A 25,941-nucleotide genomic window follows, 5' to 3' on the forward strand; every position below is an offset into this window, starting at 1 on the left:
TATGATGTTGTATTATACAGAGAGAATAATATTACCATTCTATTTGAGCTTTTCTCAAACGCTCTACTTTCCAGGTCTGACTACTGTTTTCTTTGCCCTTTCTTCCAGGGCTGTAAGAAAATATTGATACACACGAGTATCGCGATATTAATGTTTTGCGATACTGTAATGATTCTCCAAAACACTGTATCCATTTTATAATTAACCTCTTAAAAGTCTGCCTGTGACAGACCCGGCCGCTATTCTATCTTTCAGAGGTTGTAGACAGCATCATATGGCATCATATGAAACTACAAAACCGAAAGAATCCATCGTTACTAACCCTGTCGTACTTGCATGTCACGAAAGAGGTTAAATAACGCTCAGAAGTTGTGCTAAATATGGTGAGGAAAAACTGGCTATTTTCAAAGGGGTCCCTTGACCCCTGACCTCCAGATATGTGAATAAAAATGGGTTCTATGGGTACCCACGAGTCTCCCCTTTACAGACATGCCCACTTTATGATAATCACACGCAGTTTGGGGCAAAGACCAAGTAGATTTTTGCATGCAGTACAAATGTGTTATTTTCACCTTCTCTAAAAATGATATCTGAATATTTCTGCATATGGGGGTCCCTAAACAGTCTTAGTCAGTCTAACAGTCTTAGAATTGCATAAATTGGGTCTCACTGTAAAGCTGAGACTCTTGTGGATCCAATGAGCCCAAATGTATTCATGTGTGATGATGTTAGTCCCCATAGGAGACATTTCACATGATTTTTTTACTCAGATTTGATATATACTATGTGTGTTCTTTATACTTTGACAGTTTTCCTAAAATTAGATTTAAATCGCCTCGCTTACAGTGTCGCGATATATTGAATCATAAACCCTGTATCATGATACGTATCGTATCTCCAGATTCCTGCCAACACACAGCCCTGCTATCTTCCCTTCCACTTCGTCCTCGGTGTCTTGAGTGGCGTGTTAACATCTGCAAATCGGCTGGAGGCCACAAAGCACAGCCTCCCTTTCTGCTCAAGTCAACCAGTATTGTGGCAAACACTGTAGAGAATGGGAACAATGAGAGGCCAAAGCCAAGCAGCTGATTCTCCCTCTCTCTCTCTCTCTCTCTCTCTCTCTCTCTCTCTCTCTCCCCCTTTCTGTCTCTCTTTCTCTGAACCCCCCCCCACCCCTCGGTGCCCCCACCTTCCTTCAATGAAAGGGGCCATTGTCTCTGGCCTGGATTGAACAACTACACAGTACTTTTCCTTTGAGGTCTTAAAAACTTTGCCTGCTTAGATGAAAAGCGATTCGCTTCGTGTGTGTGTATTTACAGTACTCGTGCACACTCACGGATCCTCACGCACAGAAATATGAACATGCACAGACCAAACCACATAACACATGGCCACCCGTATGTACACAGACCCTCAAATAAAGCCATGCTGACACATGAACATGCATAATGTGTGTGTGTCTGACAGCTCAGGGGGGCTCAGAAATCTCAGATTCCAGGTTCTCTTGGTCTGCCGGCCACCCAGCAAAGCCCCACCTCTCTCTCTCTCCACCTCAGCTGCCCTCCTTCTCTTTTTACCAAGCGCCTGACACACTCAGACCAGCTCCGATCACTGACCATCACTCTCACTGTGTGGAGGCCTTTTCACAACAGTCTCTTGTGTCGCTAGTGAGCGATTAGCACTGAGGAACCTGTCTCTGGACGGGACATGTAGACATGGAGCAGTAGGGTTTGATGGGTTTCGAAGAGGTTCGAGGTCATTATTAGGTAGCAGAGGGTACTAAACAAGTTGGACCGGACCAGGAGAACCTGTAGCCCATGGCTCAATTTCAAGAAAGACCCAAAGCGGCCACACTGCCGTCCCGCTCGTGCACGAGCGTCCCGGGGTCCGGCCGGATGCACAGACGGATGGCTTTGTGCAGGATGGAGGACTTCACCTTCGACAGCTTCGAGCTGCTTTACAGCGGAGCTGTCAATAAGATCAAAAGCCACAAAAGTAACCTCAACCTCAGTAAGTTTGAAAATCAGGAGTTGAAGTTCAACCTAACTATATTGTTCTGTAAACTAGAATAAGATGCTGTAACTGAAGCCTCCGTACATTAGCCAGCCTTGTTTGGCAACAACACTGCTCCGTGTTAGTGCTACGTATTGGCAAGAATCTGGTGATGCAATATGTATCATGATACTGGCGATTCAGTATATTGCGAAACTGTGAGCGAGGTGATAGATTGCCTTTTTTTTTTTAAATACAATTTTAGGAAAACTGTCAAAGTATAAAGAACACACTAGAAACACACCGTTTTGGAATAGGCAAAAATAACACATGAAATGTGTGTGCTGCATGAAAAAGTGCATGGTTTTTGCCCCAAACTGCATGTGATTATCATAAAGTGGGCATGTCTGTAAAGGGGAGACTCGTGGGTACCCATAGAACCCATTTACATTCACACATCTGGAGGTCAGAGGTCAAGGGACCCCTTTGAAAATGGCCATGCCGGGTTTCCTTTGAATAGTCTGATTTTTAAGAGGTTAATTAAAAATCGCTAGTGTTTTGGAGAATCGATACAGTATCACAAAACAAAACAAAGCGATACTCGTATATTAATATTTTCTTCCACTGTATACACTGTATATTACAGAGTATACAGAGGTGATACAGTAAACTTCTGTTTTTCATTTGGTCAACCCCAGGGAGATATACAAAATACCAAGGCATTTGATAGCCTTGTGTTTATTGTAATATCAGTCAACATAAATGTGTGTCAGCTCATAAACCCCAGAATGTCAGTCCCTTTTAGTCCTCTCCTAGATAACCTTGATCCTACTAGACTAATATTTGCCAACAGAAATATGATCAACCTCAGTACAACTCTATCCAACTAAAAGTCTCCCACAGTGGTGAATCGTGACCATAGAAGCGTACTTACGTCCTCTGTTTTGTGTCATGGTGTCGATTTTGAAAGTTGTGCCATGTAGGGTTTATAAAGGAAGACTCTATTTGACACCAAAGATCCACAACAACAAAATTGACTCTGACATTTTTTCCAAAATCTCACTAAATCCATAAGTTTTGTTATTCCATTCCACCTTTCAGATATTTTGTCTTAAAGGTCCCATATTATGCTCATTTTCAGATTCATGCTTGTATTTTGTGTTTCTACTAGAACATGTTTACATGCTGTAATGTTAAAAAAAAACCTGCATTTACCTCATACTGTCGGCCTGAATATACCTGTATTCACCCTCTGTCTGAAACGCTCCGTTTTAGCGCATTTCGACGGAATTGCGACGAAATTGCAACAGCATTGTGTTACTAGGCAACAGCTTGGGTCCATGTGTACTTCATGTCAGCTGATGACATTCACACACACTGCAACCAGGAATAAACTGGGACACATTTAGAATGTTTACATTTTAATCTGTGTAAAGGGTCTAAATATTGTATATTTGTGACATCACAAATGGACAGAAATCTTGACAGCTTGTTTCAAATGCAGAGTTTCTGAATACGGGCTGTGTGTATTTCTCTGTATATTGAGCATTTTGATAGTTTAACAGTATTTATAAAGCACTTAAACCTGCTTTTATAATAAAAAAAACATGAAAATCTCACTTTTTTTTATAATACTACAACTTGACCACCTTCGTCTTCAGACTTTAACCTCATCTGATGCTGAATGTACTGTATTACAAACCAAACAAGACCACATTAGCTCCCCTTGGCTTCAGTCGCCTCCTCATATCGCAATTAACCCTCAACATCTAGCATTTTCTGCTGCTTTCCAACCTTTTATTAGCAGATGATAATGTGTATAACGCTTATCAGATTGATGTTTTTGTGGCATTCTCTTCTCAGAGATTACAGTTGTCATGGAAAGCCTGCATGAGAGAGAAGGTCAGCGCTATTAAAAGTGACATCTCTTGGCGTGGCATTTAGCTAATCCTGTGCTTGTGTTACTGATAAATAGCCTTTAGCTGCTAGTCTTCATAATGGTCAGAGACCCTGTGATCTGGTAACCCAGGAAGAAGTTTTATATATAGATGACGGCAATCCATTTTTAGAAGCGGAGCGTGCGTGTTGACAGTATTATTAATATGCTATCTGATGTAGAGGGCCTCTGTGGAACAGGATTCAACTCTGTCTGTGTCTGACACACATAGCATATTGTGTCATGCTGTGCTGTATCGTACACATCTAACACAGCAGTATGGACTCTTGGAATGAGGCCTCTCTGTTTCTGGTGTTGGGGAGGAAACGGTCTGTGTGGAAGGAAGGAAACTAGGGTGGAGAAATGTAAAGGAGTGGAGGGAAAGGAAGGGAGTGAGGGTAAAAGGTGAACAGGATCAGGGGCTTTAAGGTATTGACAACTGCAAATGAGTGACAGCGGCATATGAGTGTAGTACATCTAGTATTCACTCTTTATAGCAGCATTATGATTGGTTGGATGTAAATTACGGCTGTGTATTGGCAAGAACTAAAAATCAAATTTTAGGAAAACTGTCATAGTATAGAGAATACATCACCATATGGATCAAATCTGAGTTAAGAAGTTGACTTTTTTTATGCAATCAGAACAGAGGGATGTGCACTTGCATTCATCACAGTCCCTGTAACATCCAACATCATAGCGCTACTTTTTGTACAATCTGAGCCACTGGTTGCAACGAATATTTGCATGTAAAGATTAATTAAAAATCTGTAGTGCTTTTGAGAATCAATACAGTATTACAAAACACAATATCGTGACACTCAACTGTATTGATATTTTGGTGTAAAAAATACAGTTACGTTACTGTAAATCACAAAATGGGACGACAATAGAAAATAGGGATGCACCGATACCACTTTTTTTGAAACCGATTACGAGTACAAGTACTTACATTTGGGTACTCACACTTCTATTTTCAACAGTTGAGACCAAAATCTGATATTTACTTTACTAAATAGTTTCTGCTGTCGCATGAGTTGTAGCAATCCTGGAAATATCTTTCTATAATGCAACATGGTCTGCTATTTTTCTGTCTTTCTTTTCAGTTTTCCTGCAATAAGACATTAAGGGATGTACCGATACCACTTTTTTTCAGACCGAGTACAAGTACTTACATTTGGGTACTCTCCGATACCGAGGACCGATACGAATACTTCTCTGTGCCAAATGACCCTCGTTAACAGCCAGCTGGAGGGTGTGAGCGACACACGGCAGGCTGGGGAGTCCCGCATACGAGGCGGTGCGCCGCGACCGGCTCTCGGTCGGCTTGGAAAGGCTCGGGGCGAAGGTGGCTCGCGGCTGCAGCTCTTTACAAGGCTCCCCGCCCGGACCTCGCCGCACCTTGACGGGACTCCATGCTCCCGGTGCGACTGTCGACTGGGGCGGACCGTCCTTAGTGCGCCCCAACCGCGTCGTGCCGCGGCCCACGTAAAAGGCGCCAGGGGTCTGCGGCGTTGTCGGCAACCCACCCGACCCGTCTTGAAACACGGACCAAGGAGGCTAACGCACGCACCGTCGGGGAGGTGGAGCATGAGGATCCGAAAGATGGTGACGAGAGGTTAACGTCACGCTGCTGTAAAGTGGTATCGGAGCCGTTTTGCGAGTACGAGTACATGAGCATCGTATCGGACCCGATACTGGTATCGGTATCGGTGCATCCCTAATAGAAAATAATGTTGCCTTCCCTTTCATTGAAACCACATTCACATTGAAAACACATAATGCTGTGTGTTGTTTACCGACAGCATGTGATATTAATTTACGCTATTGTTCTTCAATTTAAAGCAATTATCTATTTCTGCATTTTGGAAGCACCAACATTTAAAATGGACAACATTTTTTAGCGTGATTAATCTTTGAAACTGCCGCGTGTCTGTCAACCAAAGACTGAAGTAACTTAAAGCTTCAACCAATTCACCATGTTTTTATATTAACAATGGACCAAATGTTGACATGTAATGTGAAAGCGATCGCTCGTAGTAACCCAAGCAGCAACCTCCGGGGTCTGAGAAGTGAAGCCAATGCTGAAGTGCCCTACACCTTCATTCTTTCTAACAGCCAGCAGGGGGCGACTCCTCTGGTTGCTAAAAGAAGTCTGATTGCATAGAAGTCTATGAGAAAATGAGCCTACATTGTAAACATGAGTTTATGGTCTCAATCTCTAGTTTCAAGTCTTCTTCAATACAGCATGATGTTCATTTAGTAAATGATGGTCCCATTTAGAGTCAGATAGACCATAAAGCAGGGGATGCTTTAGGGCGGGGCTACCTTGTGGTTGACAGGTCTCTACCACGGCGTTGTCTGGTCTGGGAGTTGTCCGTGTTTTCGATGTAGAACTTTAACCCTTTCACAGTGTGTTTTCAGTTCATGAAAGTTCATTGTAACATTTTGGTTGCCTAAAAGACTAAGCAATAGTAAATGTCTTTTAGCCACAATTTTCTTTGACGGAAAGGACAAAATATGAAGTCTTTTTGTCTGTCAAGTGAGATTGTCATCTGCCACTGCTCACGTTGAGTACAGCGTAAACCACTGGTCTAGTTGTGCCTACACTACCCAGGGTGCATCGCTGCTGCTGCTGTTAGTCATTTGTCTAATAGGTTTACAGTTGGCTGTGGATCTCCTGGCACAGGGTAACCCAGCCGGCGCTAAGCTGCTTAGCAACCTTTGGCCGGCCTCTCGCTTACTCTTTACGCTCCCGCTCTCGCTGTCTTGTTTACATACATAAATACTGTACCATAATAAACACATTCCTATGTTAGCAAATAGAGAGACAGGCTGAGCTGAGCCAGTGGTGTGGGTGAGAGTGTATGAGAAGAGTCATATTACATAGATGATATCATACTTCTGTTTTCTAAATGAATACCAAACTGTGCCTTACTGCTCTTATTTAACCAGAAATTCAAAAAGCAGATTATACTAAGTGAGTAGTGTACGTGGGATCTGGAGATCCAGTGTATGTCTTCTCAGCGAGAGCACACGGTGTTGTTGCCGATACTTCAGCTGCAGGAGGTGCTGCCTATGAATGTTTTATTAGCGTTAATGGGAAGAGATAAAGGACAAGTGAGATATGAGATTAGGTGATGAGAGAGAGAAAGAGAAACTGGCAGCTAAATTCATGTAATATGACTCCCCTACTGTACCGTCTGTGTGATGAAATGATCTCAGGGAGAAGACAAGGGGGCCAGTTGATATACACCTTCTATACACGTGGATGTAACTTTGTGTGTTTTGAGAAGGATTTAATCTGTTTTTTTGCTCGTTCTTGCCTCATTTTGTCAGTCCATAAATGTGTGCAGGTATTCATTCATTTGTGCCTCGTGCACGTGCACACACTTTTATTGCCTTGTCTCCTCCAATATTCATGTGTCCCTTTTAGTCGGGGGGACAATAGACTGAGAGGAAACACTGCTGATGTTGCACCCCGGGCTTAGAAAGCCCTGATACCTGAAACCACCAAATGCTAGGAGCTGATTGATGATGATGATGAAGGAGGAAGAGTAGGGTGGACGTGAAGGTGAAGGTGAAGGTGAAGGTGAAGGTGGTAGATGGAGTAGAGGGTACATTAATTAACATTAGTTAATGCATTAATACGCCTTAATTAATAGTTAATTAACAGGAACTAAAGTGTCTAGTAAGCATTTACTAATAGTGTTCATGTTAACTAAGGTATTCATTTATACATTATTTAATGTTTAAAAAGACATTATTAATATTGGTTAATGCAGTAATAAGCATTAACTAAAGGTTAAGTAATACAATAATAAGCATTAAGTAGCTGTTAACAATTGTCTCTTGTTAACCCTCTGAGACCAACAATAGACCCGTTTTTGGGTTGATACCATTTGTTACACAGATTTGGTGCTAAATTTAACCATTTTTTACCACTTGAGAATTAATAAATATGATCAATAATCCCTCCAAAATACCACATTAAGACACCAAGACCTTGAGAAACACCATAGAAAAAGCCATGCTGTGATTTGGGATCAAAAGCTTTTAGACATTTTGAGATTTCTGCAAGAATTGCATTTTTCGGCGATTGGATGGCGAGCACTCAGAAACCCCCTTATTGTCAATCTAGCTAGTAAAGCCATCCATCCTCTGAATGCTCTAGGTCTCTAGTCTGATAAATCCATCCTCTGAATGCTCTAGGTCTCTAGTCTGATCCATCCATCCTCTGAATGCTCTAGGTCTCTAGTTTGATCCATCCATCCTCTGAATGCTCTAGGTCTCTAGTCTGATCCATCCATCCTCTGAATGCTCTAGGTCTCTAGTTTGATCCATCCATCCTCTGAATGCTCTAGGTCTCTAGTCTGATCCATCCATCCTCTGAATTCTCTAGGTCTCTAGTCTGATCCATCCATCCTCTGAATGCTCTAGGTCTCTAGTCTCATCCATCCATCCTCTGAATGCTTTAGGTCTCTAGTCTGATCCATCCATCCTCTGAATGCTGTAGGTCTCTAGTTTGATCCATCCATCCTCTGAATGCTCTAGGTCTCTAGTTTGATCCATCTATCCTCTGAATGGTTTAGGTCTCTACTCTGATCCATCCATCCTCTGAATGCTCTAGGTCTCTAGTTTGATCTATCCATCCTCTGAATGCTCTAGGTCTCTAGTCTGATCCATCCATCCTCTGAATGCTCTAGGTCTCTAGTTTGATCCATCCATCCTCTGAATGCCCTAGGTCTCTAGTGTGATCCATCCATCCTCTGAATGCTCTAGGTCTCTAGTCTGATCCATCCATCCTCTGAATGCTCTAGGTCTCTAGTTTGATCTATCCATCCTCTGAATGCTCTAGGTCTCTAGTCTGATCCATCCATCCTCTGAATGCTCTAGGTCTCTAGTTTGATCCATCCATCCTCTGAATGCCCTAGGTCTCTAGTTTGATCCATCCATCCTCTGAATGCTCTAGATCTCTAGTCTGATCCATCCATCCTCTGAATGCTCTAGGTCTCTAGTTTGATCCATCCATCCTCTGAATGCTCTAGGTCTCTAGTCTGATCCATCCATCCTCTGAATGCTCTAGGTCTGTAGTCTGATCCCTCCATCCTCTGAATGCTCTAGGTCTCTAGTTTGATCCCTCCATCCTCTGAATGCTCTAGGTCTCTAGTTTGTGGCTGTAAAGCTTCATGAGGCTGTGATTATCCTAGAGGTCACCACAGGTCATTTTATACAGCGAGGTCAGGTTTAAAAAAAATGGTGTCACTACAATGAAATGTCTCCTATGGGGACTAACATCATCACACATGAATACAGTTGGGCTCATTGGATCCACAAGAGTCTCAGCTTTACAATGATTCTTAATTTATGGAATTCAAGACTGTTTAGGGACCCCAGTATGCAGAAATATTCAGATACACCATTTTAGAATAGGAGACAATAACACATTTATACTGAATGTTTTTTGCCCCAAACTGCATGTGATTATCATAAAGTGGGCGTGGCTGTAAAGGGGAGACTCTTGGGTACCCAAAGAACCCATTTACATTCACATATCTTGAGGTCAGAGGTCAAGGGACCCTTTTGAAAATGGCCATGCCAGTTTTTCCTTGCCAAAATTTAGTGCAAGTTTGGAGCGTTACCGATGGACTCCTTAGGTATATATATCTATATCTACCCTCTAGCTCTAAAACTGAACCTGCTACATCCTTGATAAATATATTAATATGTATGTAATGAAGTTCACAGCTAAGTTATTTAATTGAGAGAAAACTGTTTTTATAAATGTTCATTTTCAATAACGGTTAATTAACTTTAGTTAATGCATTAATAAACCTTAATTAACAGTTAATTAACAGGAACTAAAGTGTCTAGTAAGCATTTTTAACTTAAATTAGTTAATTTTTTAACTAATTTTAATTAATGCACCCAGGGTCTGAAATTAACTTTCTTCTCTTCCTGCCACTGTGGCAGACAAGTATTTTTTTATCTCTGCCACTCAGAAATTTTATCTGCCACTTTTGAAATCTCTGCGCTAAATGAAGGAATAACATTTTAGATCTGATGTCATTCAATGTACGATATATTTAACATTATATACTGGACATGGTAAATTACAGAGTTCGAATTACACCGTAGCTTCTGGCCCAATGGTCATTTTGCTGAGCAGATCGTGAACGCCTCATAATAATAACTCGATGGCACCTCCGTTGACGTTAGTAACTCCGCTATTTAACCAAGCAGGACTGTGCTGCCCACCAGCTTCTAACAGATAATGTTACTAACGCTCCTCCTGTTGATTTCAACACAGGTTTGTTGTTCACAGTGTCGCTTTATCAGAGAAAAAATAGGGTGCACCCCCTCAGGTTTAGTAGCGCCATGCTGTTGAGAGCTTTCTTTTCTCTCCGCCTAGTCTACGGTCCAAAACAAACTGCAACATGATGCAGCACGGGTATGCGTCATTGTGCATCCATAAGAGGAATCGATAGTCACATAGAGATGAGATGCCAAGAAAGCAGACAGCTACGGTTCTCTATTCCCTTCACTAGCGTTTTCCCTGCCTGCCAAAGTGGCGGATGTCCTGATGATTTCACACGCCACTGCCAACAATTTACCTGCATTTGGCGGGGTACGGGTGCTAATTTCAGACCCTGAATGTACCCTTATTGTAAAGTGTTACCTTTTAATTATATAGTTATATAGATGAGATCTTCTGCGGGGTAGTGTATCTGAAATACTGCGTGAAATGTTCCACATAAAGTTTGAATTACCTTCTTCCGTACTCATCAGATGCCTTTTTCATGACCCTGAATGTGTGTGTGTGTGTGTGGAGCTCTTCGGGGTCGCACTGTTTTCATATTAAAAATGTGTGATACTGATCTCCAGCTTTATTGTGTTGTTCTCCAGAGGAGGAGCTGAGGAAGCTGCGGGAAGAGACCAATGTGGACTCCCTGCGGCAGGAGCTGGACCGAGAGCGGAGCAAGAGGATAGACCTGGAGCAGAAGATGAACGAGGTGCTCAAGACCAGGTGAGACAAGAAGACAGCGAGCGGAGTCAAAGTGCATGAAGCGGGGCGACAGGAGACGAGGACGGGGAAGTAAATAATAAGGGAACGACAGGAAATGGTGACACAGCACTTTGTAACATTTCGAGTCAGCAGAGTGTATCATCGGTCAAGTCGGATGGGGTGTGTGTCAGTCCCAGTGCTACCCAAGGTTTGGACTATAAATAGAGCAGTAGCTTGGTAGGCGGGGAATTCCATAAGGAGGTGTGTGTGTGTGTGTGTGTGTGTGTGTGTGTGTGTGTTTTGACTGAGGAGAGAAAAAAACAGAAACGAGTCATGCGCCGGTTTGCGTCGCCAAGTGAATGCTGTGACACAGTAGCTATGCTGGTGTCAGGAAAAGCCTGCGCCTCCTGGCACCGAGCGAGGCACCCTTAAACCCAGGGTGTGTATGTACGGCTCTGCGTGTGTGTGTGTGTGTGTGTGTGTGTGTGTGTGTGTGTGTGTGTGTGTGTGTGTGTGTGTGTGTGTGTGTGTGTGTGTGTGTGTGTGTGTGTGTGTGTGTGTGTGTGTGTGTGTTTGTGAGTGATCAGATGATGCTTCTCTGCCTTGCCAATGGGAAATTCCACTGGTGCTCTCCAAGTGATTAGCAGCACAGATACCCGACCTAAAGAATGCCAGAGAGTTCAGGATTTTGTAAGAGGTAAACTAACACACCATGACCTGACTTTTCTCCTGGTAATCCTTCGTCAGCAGCATCCAGCTGGAGAGAAGTAGGTGCTCTCTTTCTGTGGCTAACTATCCAAGTGTTGTTGTTGAGCAAGGCAGTAGAGCTCGGTGACCGTAACGAAAACACTCTGGTTTCACTAGGAAGCTTCCAGGTGTGAACACAGTGTTAAGTGTTTTTAGACCAAGACGAATGACTATTTTGCAACTTTATCTGAATTTTCTGTAGGATAATAATCTGATTAATTATGACTTACACTTGTTAACTCATTTTAGATAGTCCACTATGGCAGGCTACTAGAGAACTTTATTTTACAGGTCCAGAAAGTTCTTTTCAGGAATGTTTAGGGATGCACCGATACCGATACCAGTATCGGGTATCTGGTCCGATACTGTGCTCATGTACTCATACTCGCAAAACGGCTCCGATACAACATCACCGATACCACTTTACAGCACCCTGATGTTAACCTCTTGTCACCATTTTTCGGGTCGTCATGCTCCACCTCAGTCGGCGCGTGCCGGCCCTCACTTTCATTGCGCCACAGGGTTTTGCTTGCACCCTCTGACTCGCGTGTGGCGGCACGACGCGGTAGGGGCGCACTGGGGACAATCCGCCTGGTCGACAGTTGCACCGGGAGCAGGGGGCCCTGTCCCTCCCCGGCGGGGAGAGAGGGCGCAGCGAGGTCCGGGCGGGGAGCGCTGTAAAGCTGTGGCCGCGAGCCACCTTCGCCCTGAGCCTTTCCAAGCCGACCTAGAGCTGATGGCGGCGCACCGCCTCGTATGCGGGACTCCCCAGCCTGCCGTGTGTCGCTCAAACCCTCCAGCTGGCTGTTAACGAGGGTCTTTTGGTACAGAGAAGTACTCGTATCGGTACTCGGTATCGGCGATTACCCAAATGTAAGTACTTGTACTCGTAATCGGTTTGAAAAAAAGTGGTATTGGTGCATCCCTAGGAATTTTCTTGGAAATGATTATGTTATGTGGTAGTGATTATAGGGAAAATTGAGACATAAGTTGAATAGTTACACTTGCAATTTATTGATCCTCATTGATTGATTTGTAGTGTAGCAGGTTAGTGTCCTGGGTCCAGACCTTTGAATCGGCCCACTCCACTGAGCTGCTTCGTCTGGCATCGTGACATCAAACCGTGGTTTCTTGTTTAAAAAGCAACTAAACCAATGAACGCCACGGGGGATTAGCCAATTATCAAATCAGTGCCACAGGCGGGACTAACGCCGTTGTCAAGCTGTGCGCAGTAGACCACATGTCTTCTCAATTAGGGATGTCACTAGAACCGATACTTTGGTACCACAATTCAAAAAATGTGACAGTCTTTCCTACAGCTCCGCAGGTACCAACCGGGCTGAGACTAACGGCGTCCCGGTGTCCCAAACAACAAATCTGTGTTGAAATCAGCTGGACGAGAGCTAGTTAGCGTTAGCTGTTAGCTCCGTGCAGGACTGTGCGGCTTACCGGCTGCTAACAGCTAACGCTAACTAGCTCTCAACCTGCCGCTGACACGAAATAATCCAGTTGTCTGAAGGAGATGTTTTCACAGCAATATAAAACAGATAATAGAGAGGGTATCATGAGCTGTTCAACTTACTAACAGAAACCAATATGGCTACACACCAATGTGGACCTAACATTCCGTCAGATTCAGACGGATACGTTGGTTCCTAGTGATTAGAAATTGGTTAGAATGAAGGCAATGTCAGACTGAAGATGGAAACGGAGTGTAACCAGTTGTCTGATATCAACTGGTTAACTGAACATGCAAAAATGTGATATTTGTCTACAGACAAGCATCATTCAACACACTGTATATGAAGATAATGTTATTTATCTTCATAGGAAATTATTAGGAAAATAAGAAACCCTTTAAAATGAAACATTACCATCTTATTTGTTGAAGCCTGAACTTTTAAGGACAAAGGATTGCTTTGTTTTTTTAGAAATATCAACACACTATTTCTTTTTAGAGCAGGCTTTTATTGGCCATTAACATGATATATGAGTAGCATTAAACTATAAAGATGAAAGGGCACCAACGCTTGCCAAAGCCAATAATCTCTCCGTATGCCGGTTCATCTTTTGATTGATTTTTTTTTTTCTGCATTTCCACCTATTTATGGCAATATTTATGGAGACATTTGAATAGAATTGGCTTGAATTGGTTGGCAAATCCTCCAGCAAAATGTTAAGCTAATGTGCGAGATAAGTTCCTAGGTTAGTAGTGTATGCTCTCTTAGTCTCAGCGTAGGATCTTTTTTTCATTTTTGATTGTCCAAAAAAATTTTGTTTTTGTTGGCACCTGCTATGAGATTCTACCAGTGAGATTATTGACTTCACAACGGCAGATCCACACTGAGATAGTTTCTCCTCATTCTGTCTCCATCCCCGTATGTCTAATCTAATCTAATTCTCCCGACAGTAGATTCACTACATGTTAAAAATACAAACTGCCTGAGACATGCCTCCAGTGGGACTGCAGCTCTGACAATAAGAGAAGTGAGACTAGAACACTTGACAAATCTTTCCGCCTTCTCTCTCTTTTCTTTCCTCTTCAGGCTGGAGGACTCTCCGCCACAGCCTCCCCGGAAACAGCAGTCGCCCTCTAACAATGGAACAGGTACAGTACAGTAAGCCCCCAGAGGAAGAGTGTGTGAGAGAGTGTGAGAGAGTGTGAGTCCAGGGGGACTGACAGGAAATGAGCTGGGAAGGAAGATTTTGACGTCTTCAGAGTGTGGGAGTAAATCAACAGGACTGTTTGTGTGTGTGCGCATGCGTGCAGAGGAGGGAGGTTTGGATGTAGGATGTGTGCGGCGGAGTGCTCGACAGGAACAGAACAGTGTGTCGAGCGTCGGAAGTGTTGGCGGGTTACTGTAGGACACGTAGCAGTGTGTGTGTGCAGCAGCAGAAACACATACTGACACGGTGCTTCCTGGGTGGTGTGCAATTAGTTGTGTCAAGACCGAGAAAGCAACAACAAAAACCACATTAAACAACAAGTCTTCTGTTAGAGAGGTTAATTGATGTCAGCACTACAGATCTGCGCTGCTGTGTTTAAGATATGTCAGTGAGGGAAGAGGGGAGCTCATTAATGCAGTATAGTAGTCAGTGTTCGGGTGTGTTTTCTCTATTGTTGGACTGAATAACAACTATGACAATACCAGTCGTAGTTTGACTTCCAACACCCCTGTGTGTGTGTGTGTGTGTGTGTGTGTGTGTGTGTGTGTGTGTGTGTGTGTGTGTGTGTGTGTGTGTGTGTGTGTGTGTGTGTGTGTGTGTGTGTGTGTGTGTGTGTGTGTGTGTGTGTGTGCGCGTGTTGATAGTGCGTGTTTGGAAAGGGATGGAGGGAGAGAGACAGAGCGGCTAATTTTGGAAAATGGGTTATGATTGTAGATCACTTCATCTAGGGCAGACAGGCCGGTGCTCTAACTAGTGTCGGAGGTGTGTGTGTGTGTGTGTGTGTGTCAGCGTGGATGGATTAAGAGTGTGTGTGTGTGTGTGTGTGTGTGTGTGTGTGTGTGTGTGTGTGTGCGTGTGCGTGCGTGCGTGCGTGTCTGGATAAAAGGGCAGAGCGAGAGTGAGTGTAATCTGTTAGGAAAAGGAGAGAGGATGAACAGAGTAATTTGGGCTGATGGGACTGATGGGTAACTGTAAACTACAAATTAAAGGGGCTTCAAAACTGAATGTCATCAGCACAATATTACATTCTCTTGTTTAAAACGGTGTGTATTTATCCTCTCAGTGACGCAGCGTGCTTCTCGTTCACACGGTCGTTAGTGTAGCCGTTACATCAGAGCAGCTAAGGGGGGTGTTCTTTGCTTAGGGGCACCTAAGTGTTAGTTTTTAAACGTTTGCTAACACCGTTTGCTAACACCGTTTGCTAACACCGTGACGGGGCTCCCTGCTTCCGGTGCAACTGTCGACCGGGGCGGACTGTCCTCAGTGGGCCCCAACCGCGTCGTGCCGCGGCCCACGTTAAAGGCGCCAGGGGTCTGAGGCGATGTCGGCAACCCACCCGACCCGTCTTGAAACACGGACCAAGGAGTCTAACATACACGCGAGTCAGAGGGTGCAAGCAAAACCCCGTGGCGCAATGAAAGTGAGGGCCGGCGTGCGCCCGCTGAGGTGGGATCCCGGCCCCGCGGGGTCGGGCGCACCACCGGCCTGTCTCGCCCGCACCGTCGGGAAGGTGGAGCGTAAGGACCAGAAAGATGGTGACGAGAGGTTAACATTGCGCTGCCGATGTATCGGAGCCGTTTTGCGAGTACGAGTACATGAGCACCAAACATGTGTGCCTCTGGTGCAACAACACAAGTTGTTGGAAATTGCTCCGATTTGGTGAACTCTTCGAACCCTAATCTAAAGCACACACCCTGTTTGTTCTGTCCGGCAGATAAACAGCAGAAGGAGGTGTGGAGTTCGCGGCTGCAGAAGTGGCTGCACGAGCGCTTCGGGGTTTACATCGAAGACTTCCGCTTCCAGCCGGAGGAGAGCACCGTGGAGGCCGAGGAACCGCTAAGTGCTAAAAGGTGGGTGAGAGCTGCTGTGGAATAGAACATGAAGTATCTGTCCTCAGGTATCGATTCTGTGTGTGTTCAAGGAGACGGGCTAGTCAGACAGCAGCTGGGGAGTACTGAAGGTGTGCAGCCAAACAGCAGTTGTCTTGATTGTGTCACATTAGTCTGGATTTTTTTTTTTTACATTCATTGCTTTTTTTTTTACCTTGAATGTGCACTTTAGATAATAATCAAATTCATATTGTGGCATATGTACCTTTGACATGTGCTAACAATGCATCGTAGCTGACTCACCGCTCTCTGAACGGTTCACTCGCTGTACGTCGAGTTGCTAGATGACGTGGTTTCAGGTCAGGCTTTATTCTGCAGAGAGGGGAAGCTGGAAACACTTTTCAAATTCATTTTCCTCTGTTCCGTCTTTCTCTCCTGCTTTATAAAGGCGAGTGAGTCACGCCAGACTGATGAAGGCCAAAGTGTCACCACCTCCTCCTCCTCCTCTAGCTCATAAAGCAGCTTCTTCTTTGTGTGTTTAGAGCATCTGTTTGTTCTGACCTTCACTGTTTGTGTTCCCCGTCCAGGTTAACAGAAAATATGAGGCGACTCAGTGAGTACTCAAAACACACACAAACAAACCTAGAAAACTCTGATAGAAGCACAGTTCAAATAGTGACTTTGCTGTCAGTACAACATTCATGTTTGGAGCAGTTGTTTACTCCTCAGTAGCCTCTACAGAATGCTGTAATGATGGGATATTGTACTAGTTCCACTACCTGTCTTCTGCACATGATTTTCAATTACACACTTAGACATTACCTTGAATTTGAATGAACTTAAAGTACACTTTGACCACCCATAACTGTTTTTTTAAGTAAGAAATGTCCATCTAGAAAAACAAAAATACTCCCTGTACGGTTACAAATTATTTCATCCTTTTCAGTGCCTTGAAATCAGTATTGATACGCAGAAAATAGACGTAATCAGGCACAGTGCCACTATGTATTTGTCCTAAACCACGATGAATATTTCCCTCTACTCTTGTGTTTTTAGAGCGAGGAGCCAGACCCGTCACCAACTTCTTAAGGAACCTCTCCGCCTTATCTAATTGGCACTCCGTCTACACCTCAGCTATTGCCTTCATTGTGAGTTTACACCTTTCTTATTCGTGACTGCTAACACATTACTCTATTACGCTGAACTGTGTGCTGTGTTGAGTTTAACGTAGGGCTGTCATTCCATTCAAAAAGTTCATCACGATTAATCGCAAATGAATCGCACATTTGTATACTGTTCAAAATGTCCCTTAAAGAGAGATTAGTCAAGCATTTAATACTCTTATCAACATGGGAGTGGACAAATATGCAAATGTATGTATATATTTATTAATGGAAATCATTTAACAACTCAAAACAATGGCAGATATTGTCCAGAAACCCTCACAGGTACTGCATTTAGCATAAAACAATATGCTCCAATCATAACATGTCAAACTGCAGCCCAACAGGCAACAACAGCTGTCAGTGTGTCAGTGTGCTGACTTGATTATGACTTGCCCCAAACTGCATGTGATTATCATAAAGTGGGCATGTCTGTAAAGGGGAGACTCGTGGGTACCCATAGAACCCATTTACATTCATTGATCTGGAGGTCAGAGGTCAAGGGATCCCTTTGAAAATGGACATGACAGTTTTTCCTCTACAAAATGTAGCACAAGTTTTTTTAGCGTTCTGCATTATTTAGCCCATGGTTGGTATCAGTGGATTCCTTTGTTTTTTAAAGTTTCATATGATGCCCGTATCTTCACTCTAGCTTAAAAACTGAGCCCTCTACAACCTTGCGTTAGTTGTGTTGATGCGTTAGAGAAATTAGTGGCGTTAAAATTAATTTACATTAACACATTATTATCATGTTAACTTTGACAGCCCTAGTTCTTAGCTTTAATAGACTAGAGAGTGAGATGTATAAATTGACTGATGATCCCCGTTTGGTTGTACATGTTGATTTCTGCTCCACGGTGACATATTACTGTACAGTGGTTCTGCCGAGGACCGCAGAGGTCTAATCAGATCTTCATTAATGTCCACAGTCTGTGATAATGATCCCACTCTAATGCTGACAGGTGGCTTTAATGGCATCTTCCACCAGCATTATAGCACCCCAAAATGAAAGGCTTCAAATCAGTGGGAATCTTTATGTCATCAGTTTGTCTTTCTCGCATGCATAAAGCCACACAGAGGTCTGTCGTATGAAGCTTGGTGGTCAGATTCTGTCGATTGAGCTGCATTATGGGGCTGAAAGGATTCAAATGTTTAAATCAATCTGACTTCAGTCCTGCAAGACATTGAATTAAATACATAATAATGGTAAATGTAGCTCTGTAAACCAAATATCTAAAGTTGTGCTGTGTTTCCTTTTTGCCTGCAGATCTACATGAATGCTGCTTGGCATGGCTGGGCCATTCCAATGTTACTCTTCCTGGCTATCCTGCGCTTGTCCTTAAATTACCTCATCGCCAGGTAAAAACATTTCTCTTCCCTGAGTAGACAGATATTAGAGGAGCTCAAACAAGAGCGTTTCAGACAGAGGCTGAAAAACAGGTGCAGCAGCACAGCTGGTATGAGAAGAATGATGTTCTAGTACAGGAGTCAGCAACCTTTACTATCAGAAGAGACATTTTAGGCAAAAAAAAAAAAAAAAAATCTGTCTGGATCCGCAAAACATTTGAGCATTATGATGAAGGTAACACAGTTTATAGTCTAAGTATATAAAGTATGTAAAGTATATAAGTCTAATGCAGTGAGGGCCAAAGAGCTAATGTACTACGGAGTATTAGGGCCACATTGAGGGAAAAAACATCTGAGATTTACAGAATAAAGTCATAATACTAGGAGAAAAAAAGTCGGAATATTACGAGAATAAAGTCATAACTTAACATACAGTATGTATGTAACATACAGTATAATATATATACTAATATTATGACTTTATTCTCATAATACTACGACTTTTTTTCTCGTAATATTATGACTTTATTCTCGAAATCTCAGATTTATTTTTTTCCCCTCAATGTGGCCCTAATACTCCATGGTACCATAAACCTACAACAATGATAAATACAAATAAAAATGTAAAAAAAGAAAACAGTTACTCATTTCCACTAATTCTTTTATAAATCCACAGGGAGCCACTGGAGAGGGGCTAAAGAGCCACATGTGGCTCCGGAGCCGCAGGTTGCTGACCCCTGTTCTAGTAGAAACCCAAAATACAAGTATGCACCTGAAAACAAGCAGAATAGGTCTTCTTTAAGATGTTTTCATCTGTGAGAAGTATTTCCTGTGTGCTTTGTGTAATAAAACCTTATTAAACTGAACCACTGAGGCCACAGCTGTGCTTATTGGTGAACAGATGTCCACTGCTGACCTCTTGTCACTGTGCGAGCCACACACAACCGTGTGTTGATGATAATGGGCAGACTTTTTCAAAACATGCACACATGCCTGTGTTTATGATCATTATTATTGTTGCTACATGACACCGGTACATCACAGCAAACACTCCTGATTGTGCCCACCGCTGCAGACGGACAAATATAGATTAAGTTATAAAAACATCAACAAAATAATCTAAAGTGGGGCATTTTGATGATCACTATGAAACATGGGGCACATTGGTATTTGTCAGACATCCGTCTTGACTTGGGCTCATCAAACTGGGACACCTTAAAAGTGATGCAGGTCGTAAAGATGTTGGAGACACAAGCTGTAGAGGTTAAAGAGAGAAAACCCCCTCATAAATATGTACATTCTTCTTCTTCCTATCTTCCAGAGGTTGGAGGATCCAGTGGAGCATTGTGCCTGAGGTCTTTGAACCCATGGTAAGACCATTTCACACCTCCTGTTTAACTGCTTCCTGTTTCTGTGTCAGGAGGAAATCATATGTATCAGTGGAGGTTAATTATTAACTGTTGTCTTTGTCCTGTGCAGGAGCCTCCAAAGGAAGACTTGACTGTATCTGAGAAGTTCCAGCTCGTACTTGACGTTGCACAGAAAGCACAGGTACAACACCGCTCATGCTCCCTCTTAACATCAGTTTACACAGATAGTGAAACGGCAGCGGTTCACACAGTGTGCTTAAACTCTCCTTACAGAACCTGTTTGGTAAAATGGCAGATGTTTTGGAGAAGATAAAGAAGTAAGTTTAAAAAATGTTAAGGCTCAAGTCAAATAGTATTTATTATAACTAAATAAACTGACTTATATTTCCCTTCTTTCTTGTCTGCGTGTGCATTTATCTGTCAGCCTCTTCATGTGGGTGCAGCCGGAGAGCACCCGGAAACTCTACATCTGCCTGTGGTTGACTTTCATCACTTCCTGCGTCTTGCCATATAAACTAATGGGATTCATGATGGGTGAGAGACAAAGCTGCTTTATCCTCCTGACATGCAGTACTCTGCATACTGCATTGGCCCTTGAAAGAATGCAAATACTTATACTCAATCCAGTGCACACAAACAAATGCATTCATGCAGCACTTGTGTAACTGTTCTCCTTCTCCCTGTGAGGGGCAGCTGCAGGCTACTGGCTCGCCTATCTGGCAATATTAGCTCCTGCTTTTTCTTGTCAACAAAGTGTTTCCGAAGTTCCGTGGGCTCATACTGTATGTCCTGAGAAGATGCTTAGAGCAAAACTGTTAATACAATGTTCATTCAGCCAGCTAAGTACAGCTGTCACTTCTCATGTGAGGCCTAAATACATTTCTTTATACTGTGAATGATGTGACAATAATGTTCTGTAATCATATTTGGCAGGTAATAGTCACCAACAGTTGTTACGTAACAAATTTGAACTCATCTCAACATCTATTGGGCGGATTGGCATGAAATGTTTTTACAGAAATTCTTGTTGCCCAGAGGACGAATCTAACTGACGTTAGTGATCCCATGGTTTTTGTAGTTCTGAGTGAAATGTCTCGACAACTTGTTGTTATATTCTCAATGCACAGTATAATCTTCTCATGACCTACTGTGTAATCATACAACCGTCGCGATGATGCGAACGCTCGCAAGTCATCAACACGGGTATCTTTCATGGAGGACGGAACCTGCCAAAGACAAAAATGTATAAATAAATGACTCGATGAATGAATAAATATGCAATTAAATGTACCAAAAATAATACTAAAATGAAATATAGGCATTAATTTGTAAAATGTGACATAAATTGATATTTCTGCTTTATTTTTTTCCCTACCTTGTATTAATTACCCTATCCGTTTACTTTTATTTATTTATTTTTTATTAAATTTTACATATATTTATTTTTTGTAGCGTTTATTTTAAATATATATTTATTTAAATGTATTATATATTTATTTAAATGAATTTATTCATTGCGAAATTGTATGTTTTTATTTATGTATTTATTTCTACATGATTTTTCCTTTGCATATTTTATCAATGAATTAATGTCTACATTTATTTTTAATATTATTTTGTATATTTAATGGCATATTTATTCAGTTATCGAGTCATTTATTTATTTATTCATTTATTTTTATTAACTTTTACATTTATTTATTTATTAAATTAATAAATGTATTTATTTAAATGTATTATGTTTATTTACATGTATTTATTTATTATTAAATTGTATGTCTTTATTTATTTTTGCATGTTTTTACCTTTGCATATTTTATCAATTAATTAATGCCTATATTTATTTTTAATATTATATTGGTACATTTAATGGCATATTTATTCATTTGTCGAGTTGTTTATTTATTTATTTATTTATTTATTTATATATTCATTCATTTTTTATTTTGGCAAGTTCCATCCTCAATAATCTTTCCCATCTATAACATACGTCCCATATACTATGAACGTATGCCTCACAGCGCCGATAGCATGGCTGACCGTTCTTTTTCTTGTTCTTTCAACCTTTATTAGTACTGTAATTCTTGTAATTCTCTATTTGTCTGGGTACTGAATTGGACAACTAACTAGTAGATTTTATGTGTTAGTAAACTTACTAACACATAAAATCAATAAATTGCATATTATTTAAGTGGCCCATTGTTTCATCAAAGCTCTGATAGGATCAAAACTCTTTAGATAAGTTTGTTGTTTCGATTCAGTGTTCAGGCATTACTGCAACAAAAGCATTCAAAGTCATTGTTGGCCGCCACCACATTCTGCATTTTTGGTGTTTAGTAACTCTCACTGTTGTTCTTGTGTTGTTCCTTTGTTGTTCTTGTGTTGTTCTTGTGTTGTTCCTGTGTTGTTCTTGTGTTGTTCTTGTGTTGTTCCTGTGTTGTTCTTGTGTTGTTCTTGTGTTGTTCCTGTGTTGTTCTTGTGTTGTTCCTTTGTTGTTCTTGTGTTGTTCTTGTGTTGTTCTTGTGTTGTTCCTTTGTTGTTCCTGTGTTGTTCCTTTGTTGTTCTTGTGTTGTTCTTGTGTTGTTCTTGGCTATCGACATTAGTTTAGAGAGCTGACTCCGTTTGTCCCATTTCACCCTACTCTGCTCTAATATGTCCAACATAATTCAAGGCTTGTTTCTGATAGTGAAGAAAGACAGATATCAGTCCCAGACACTATGAATAGACATTTAAAAGTTGAGCTCTTTTCAATGTGTGATTAAAAAAACTATTGAAATGTGGATGATCTTAAAAGGGAAATTGAATAATGTGAAAGCTACAGAAGTCTGCGCCATAAAAGGTAGTGAGATTTAAAATGATAAAAGGCTTTTTGAACTGAAAAAAGGAAGGCCTTAAAAAGTATTTGGATTATTTGAGGATGCGGTAAGGAGGAAGAGACAGTTTTTCATGACCTTTTTTTTATGATAACCTCTTCTTCTATATCAGTTTTTTCATCCTTATTCTGTGTTTGTTTTCTCACTTCCTCGCTCTCTGTCCTCTCCAGGCCTGTACGCCGGTATCAAGTTCTTCATCATAGATTTCCTGTTCAAGAGCTGTCCGAAGCTGCGGGACAAGTACGACACGCCCTACATCGTGTGGAACAGCCTTCCCACGGACCCTCAGCTCAAAGAGAGGACCAACGCCACTGTGTCGCGGCGGGTAAGGAGGCAGAAATACAAACATATATACACATCTGTATCAGCTCTTTGCCGTCCCTCTTCCTTCATTACCTCCTCTCTCAGGTTCTTGCTTTCCCAAACTAAGTCTTAAGTGGCTTAAACATATAAACACACACTGACCATCCAACACAGCTTAGTCTGAATCCTGTCAGACAGAATATGTTCAAAATACATGAGGATTATTACAGCTACCCTAATTCTTTGTTTAAGCTTTCCCTGTTAAAGGGATAGTTTGCGTGTTTCTTAGTGGGGATGTATGGAGTACTTCTCCATAGTCAGTGTATTACCTACAGTAGATGACGGTCAGAGCCCCCAGTTTGGAGAAGCAGACAGGTGTTACCACGCGGAAGCAAAACAATGTTCTGCTGTGGACGGGGCCGGCAGCAAAACGGATTTTAGCCACCTAAAAGAAGGCTCACTTAAAAATATCAATATTAGTTTAAGTGTACACTATATTTAGAATATATTCACTGCTTCACCTCGCCGTCAGACGGCCCTTTCCGACGGGGAACTGAAGTCGTTGTATCCATCTATGCTCTCGCCAAACTGGAGAGTCTGGTTGCTTTGGCGAGAGCACAGTCAATGGTTTCCTGTCAGTAACGGCAAGGTCAACCGTCCACAGCAGGACATCACTTTGCTTCCGTGTGGTAACTCCTGTCTGTTTCTCCAAACTGGGGGCGTGCTGACCGTCATCTACTGTAGGTAATACACTGACTATGGATGAGTGCCTCATACAACCCCACTGAGAAACACCCAAACTATCCCTTTAATCTAAAGTTGACCAAGCATACCTATAGAAGCTTTGAATCCTGTGAATTCAGGTTATTGCCATATAACTAACAAGCTAATTTAGCAAGAAAGCTAATCTTCATAACATGTTAAAATACCCAAAAATGTCTTCATCAACACAAGGTAGAACGTCAGGTGTGCTACAAATAACGTGATTCCTATAATGACTGAAGAACATTTATATTTGGAGATAGAGATGTCCTTCAACTGTAGGTCAGGTTGAATCTTTCATTTCATCCACTCTCCCAAAGAGAAAAAAGACATCAATAAAGTATGAAAACAGCCTCCCTCCTGTCAATAATCCATCAGCCGCTCACGTGTATGCGTCTCTGTCATGTGTAGGACTGAGTGTGTGAGCATGTGTTGGTGGCATCAGTCACAGGTGTGCTCTGTCGTTTTCTCTCTCTCAGCTCTCTGGCACTGAGAAGGTAGGGACTCTGGTGTGTCTCCCTTTGGTTCCTCCGCTGCGGCCGGGTGTGCCGCAAGCTCACCTCAAAGCGTGTGTGTGCGTGTGTGTGTGTGTGTGTGTGTGTGTGTGTGTGTGTGTGTGTGTGTGTGTGCGTGTGCGTGTGCGTGCAAGATGTGATACACACCTCAGGACTAGCAGTATTTGTAGACAGAATGGATCAAAAGGTCATGATACTACTATTTTTTAACATTACTTTGAATTATTTCATCCAATTCAAATGTAAAACTAATTCCCAGATCGTTGACGTTTTTGATCCATTGACACAGACGGTCCTTGAGAAGTAGCAGTGTGTTTACTGAATAGTTCAAATGCACATAGAGTAGCCCCCTCGACCACTGTACTTTCATATTAGCTCCTTCCCTTTCTCCATTACACGTAGTCATTAACCCTGAAACATCATTGTTGGTTTTTAAATGTCAGCTGACTTCAACACTCTTACTGTAACTTACTGTAACTTCTATGGAGGACTGAACAGTAAAAAAGACCTAAACATGTAAATCCAGGTACATTTCTAGTCTGATTCTACTAACCGATAGAAACTGTTGCTATGTCCGCTGAGTGAATGACGGCCTCACTCTCTGCTTTGCACGTCACACCTGAGCCTGCTGCAGAGAATGCAGAGCAGCACTTAATGCAACACTGAAAGTTGAGCTGTTTTAGTTTTGGCCACTTTTTCTCACCAGCTCTGGGAACACTGTTGTGTGGAGATACTTTGCTTTTAAATATTGATATCTCTCCTTCCTCCTTTCCCCTCATCATCACATTCATTCTCCCTCTCTTATCCCTCTCTCTTCCTCCTCTCCCACATGCCCCTTTTCGTCTCCTGCATGGCGTTTTACTTCCATCATCCTCTCTGTTTTTCCTCCTCCTCCTCCATCTCCTCCTCTTCTTCCTCTTCCTCCTCCTCCATCTCTCCTCAGGTTCAGCCGGTGGTTTCTCGGAGCAGCCTCGCCACCATCCCGTGCGGGGTGAGCAGGGAGGAGGAGACGGGTCGCTCCCACAGCACCAAGAAGGGAGCCTTCCATGAGATCTTCAGCCTGTCGGAGTCAGAGCGCCCTCTGGCGGGTGAGGGGACTTACTGCAGCACAAAATAAAGCCCATCATGTACCGGTTTTCATTTGGAGTGGGCCAAATATCCACAATTCTGCATTCTGCATTCTCATTAATTTCTTTAACCTTTATTTATTAACCTTTATTAAACCAGGTTTAGAGCCAGTGAGATTAAAATCTCTTTTTCAAGAGCGACCTGGCCAAGAATGTCAGCAGTACAAACAGTTTCATACACACACATTAAAAACCAATAGATCAGCTCAAAGGTGCCAAACTGTAAAAGTGCAGGAAAGTCATATAATCCTATTTCAATCAAAACAAGTACAATTATCAATAGAGTCTGTTTCTATAGATTTCA

The 25,941-nt window shown here is 42.3% G+C and overlaps 1 protein-coding gene across 5 annotated transcripts in view; it reads left to right on the forward strand.

Moving 5' to 3' along the window:
- gramd4a (GRAM domain containing 4a) overlaps window positions 1-25,941 on the forward strand; it is a 72,204-nt gene that overhangs the window by 40,478 nt on the left and 5,785 nt on the right. For 2 of the 5 annotated variants that reach the window (XM_037760570.1, XM_037760573.1), the window contains 13 exons: window positions 10,835-10,955; window positions 14,228-14,289; window positions 16,063-16,198; window positions 16,765-16,790; window positions 17,234-17,325; window positions 18,608-18,699; window positions 20,009-20,057; window positions 20,167-20,238; window positions 20,331-20,374; window positions 20,482-20,591; window positions 23,101-23,255; window positions 24,475-24,492; window positions 25,454-25,598. In XM_037760570.1, the coding sequence (XP_037616498.1) occupies window positions 10,835-10,955; window positions 14,228-14,289; window positions 16,063-16,198; window positions 16,765-16,790; window positions 17,234-17,325; window positions 18,608-18,699; window positions 20,009-20,057; window positions 20,167-20,238; window positions 20,331-20,374; window positions 20,482-20,591; window positions 23,101-23,255; window positions 24,475-24,492; window positions 25,454-25,598 (1,122 nt within the window). Of the gene's footprint in view, window positions 1-767; window positions 2,011-10,834; window positions 10,956-11,490; window positions 11,632-14,227; window positions 14,290-16,062; window positions 16,199-16,764; window positions 16,791-17,233; window positions 17,326-18,607; window positions 18,700-20,008; window positions 20,058-20,166; window positions 20,239-20,330; window positions 20,375-20,481; window positions 20,592-23,100; window positions 23,256-24,474; window positions 24,493-25,453; window positions 25,599-25,941 lie in introns of those variants that run through there. The other 3 variants (XM_037760572.1, XM_037760574.1, XM_037760571.1) reach the window with 3 other exon arrangements.

The sequence above is a fragment of the Sebastes umbrosus genome, chromosome 23 (assembly GCF_015220745.1).
Source record: "Sebastes umbrosus isolate fSebUmb1 chromosome 23, fSebUmb1.pri, whole genome shotgun sequence".
Taxonomy (NCBI): Eukaryota; Metazoa; Chordata; class Actinopteri; order Perciformes; family Sebastidae; genus Sebastes; species Sebastes umbrosus.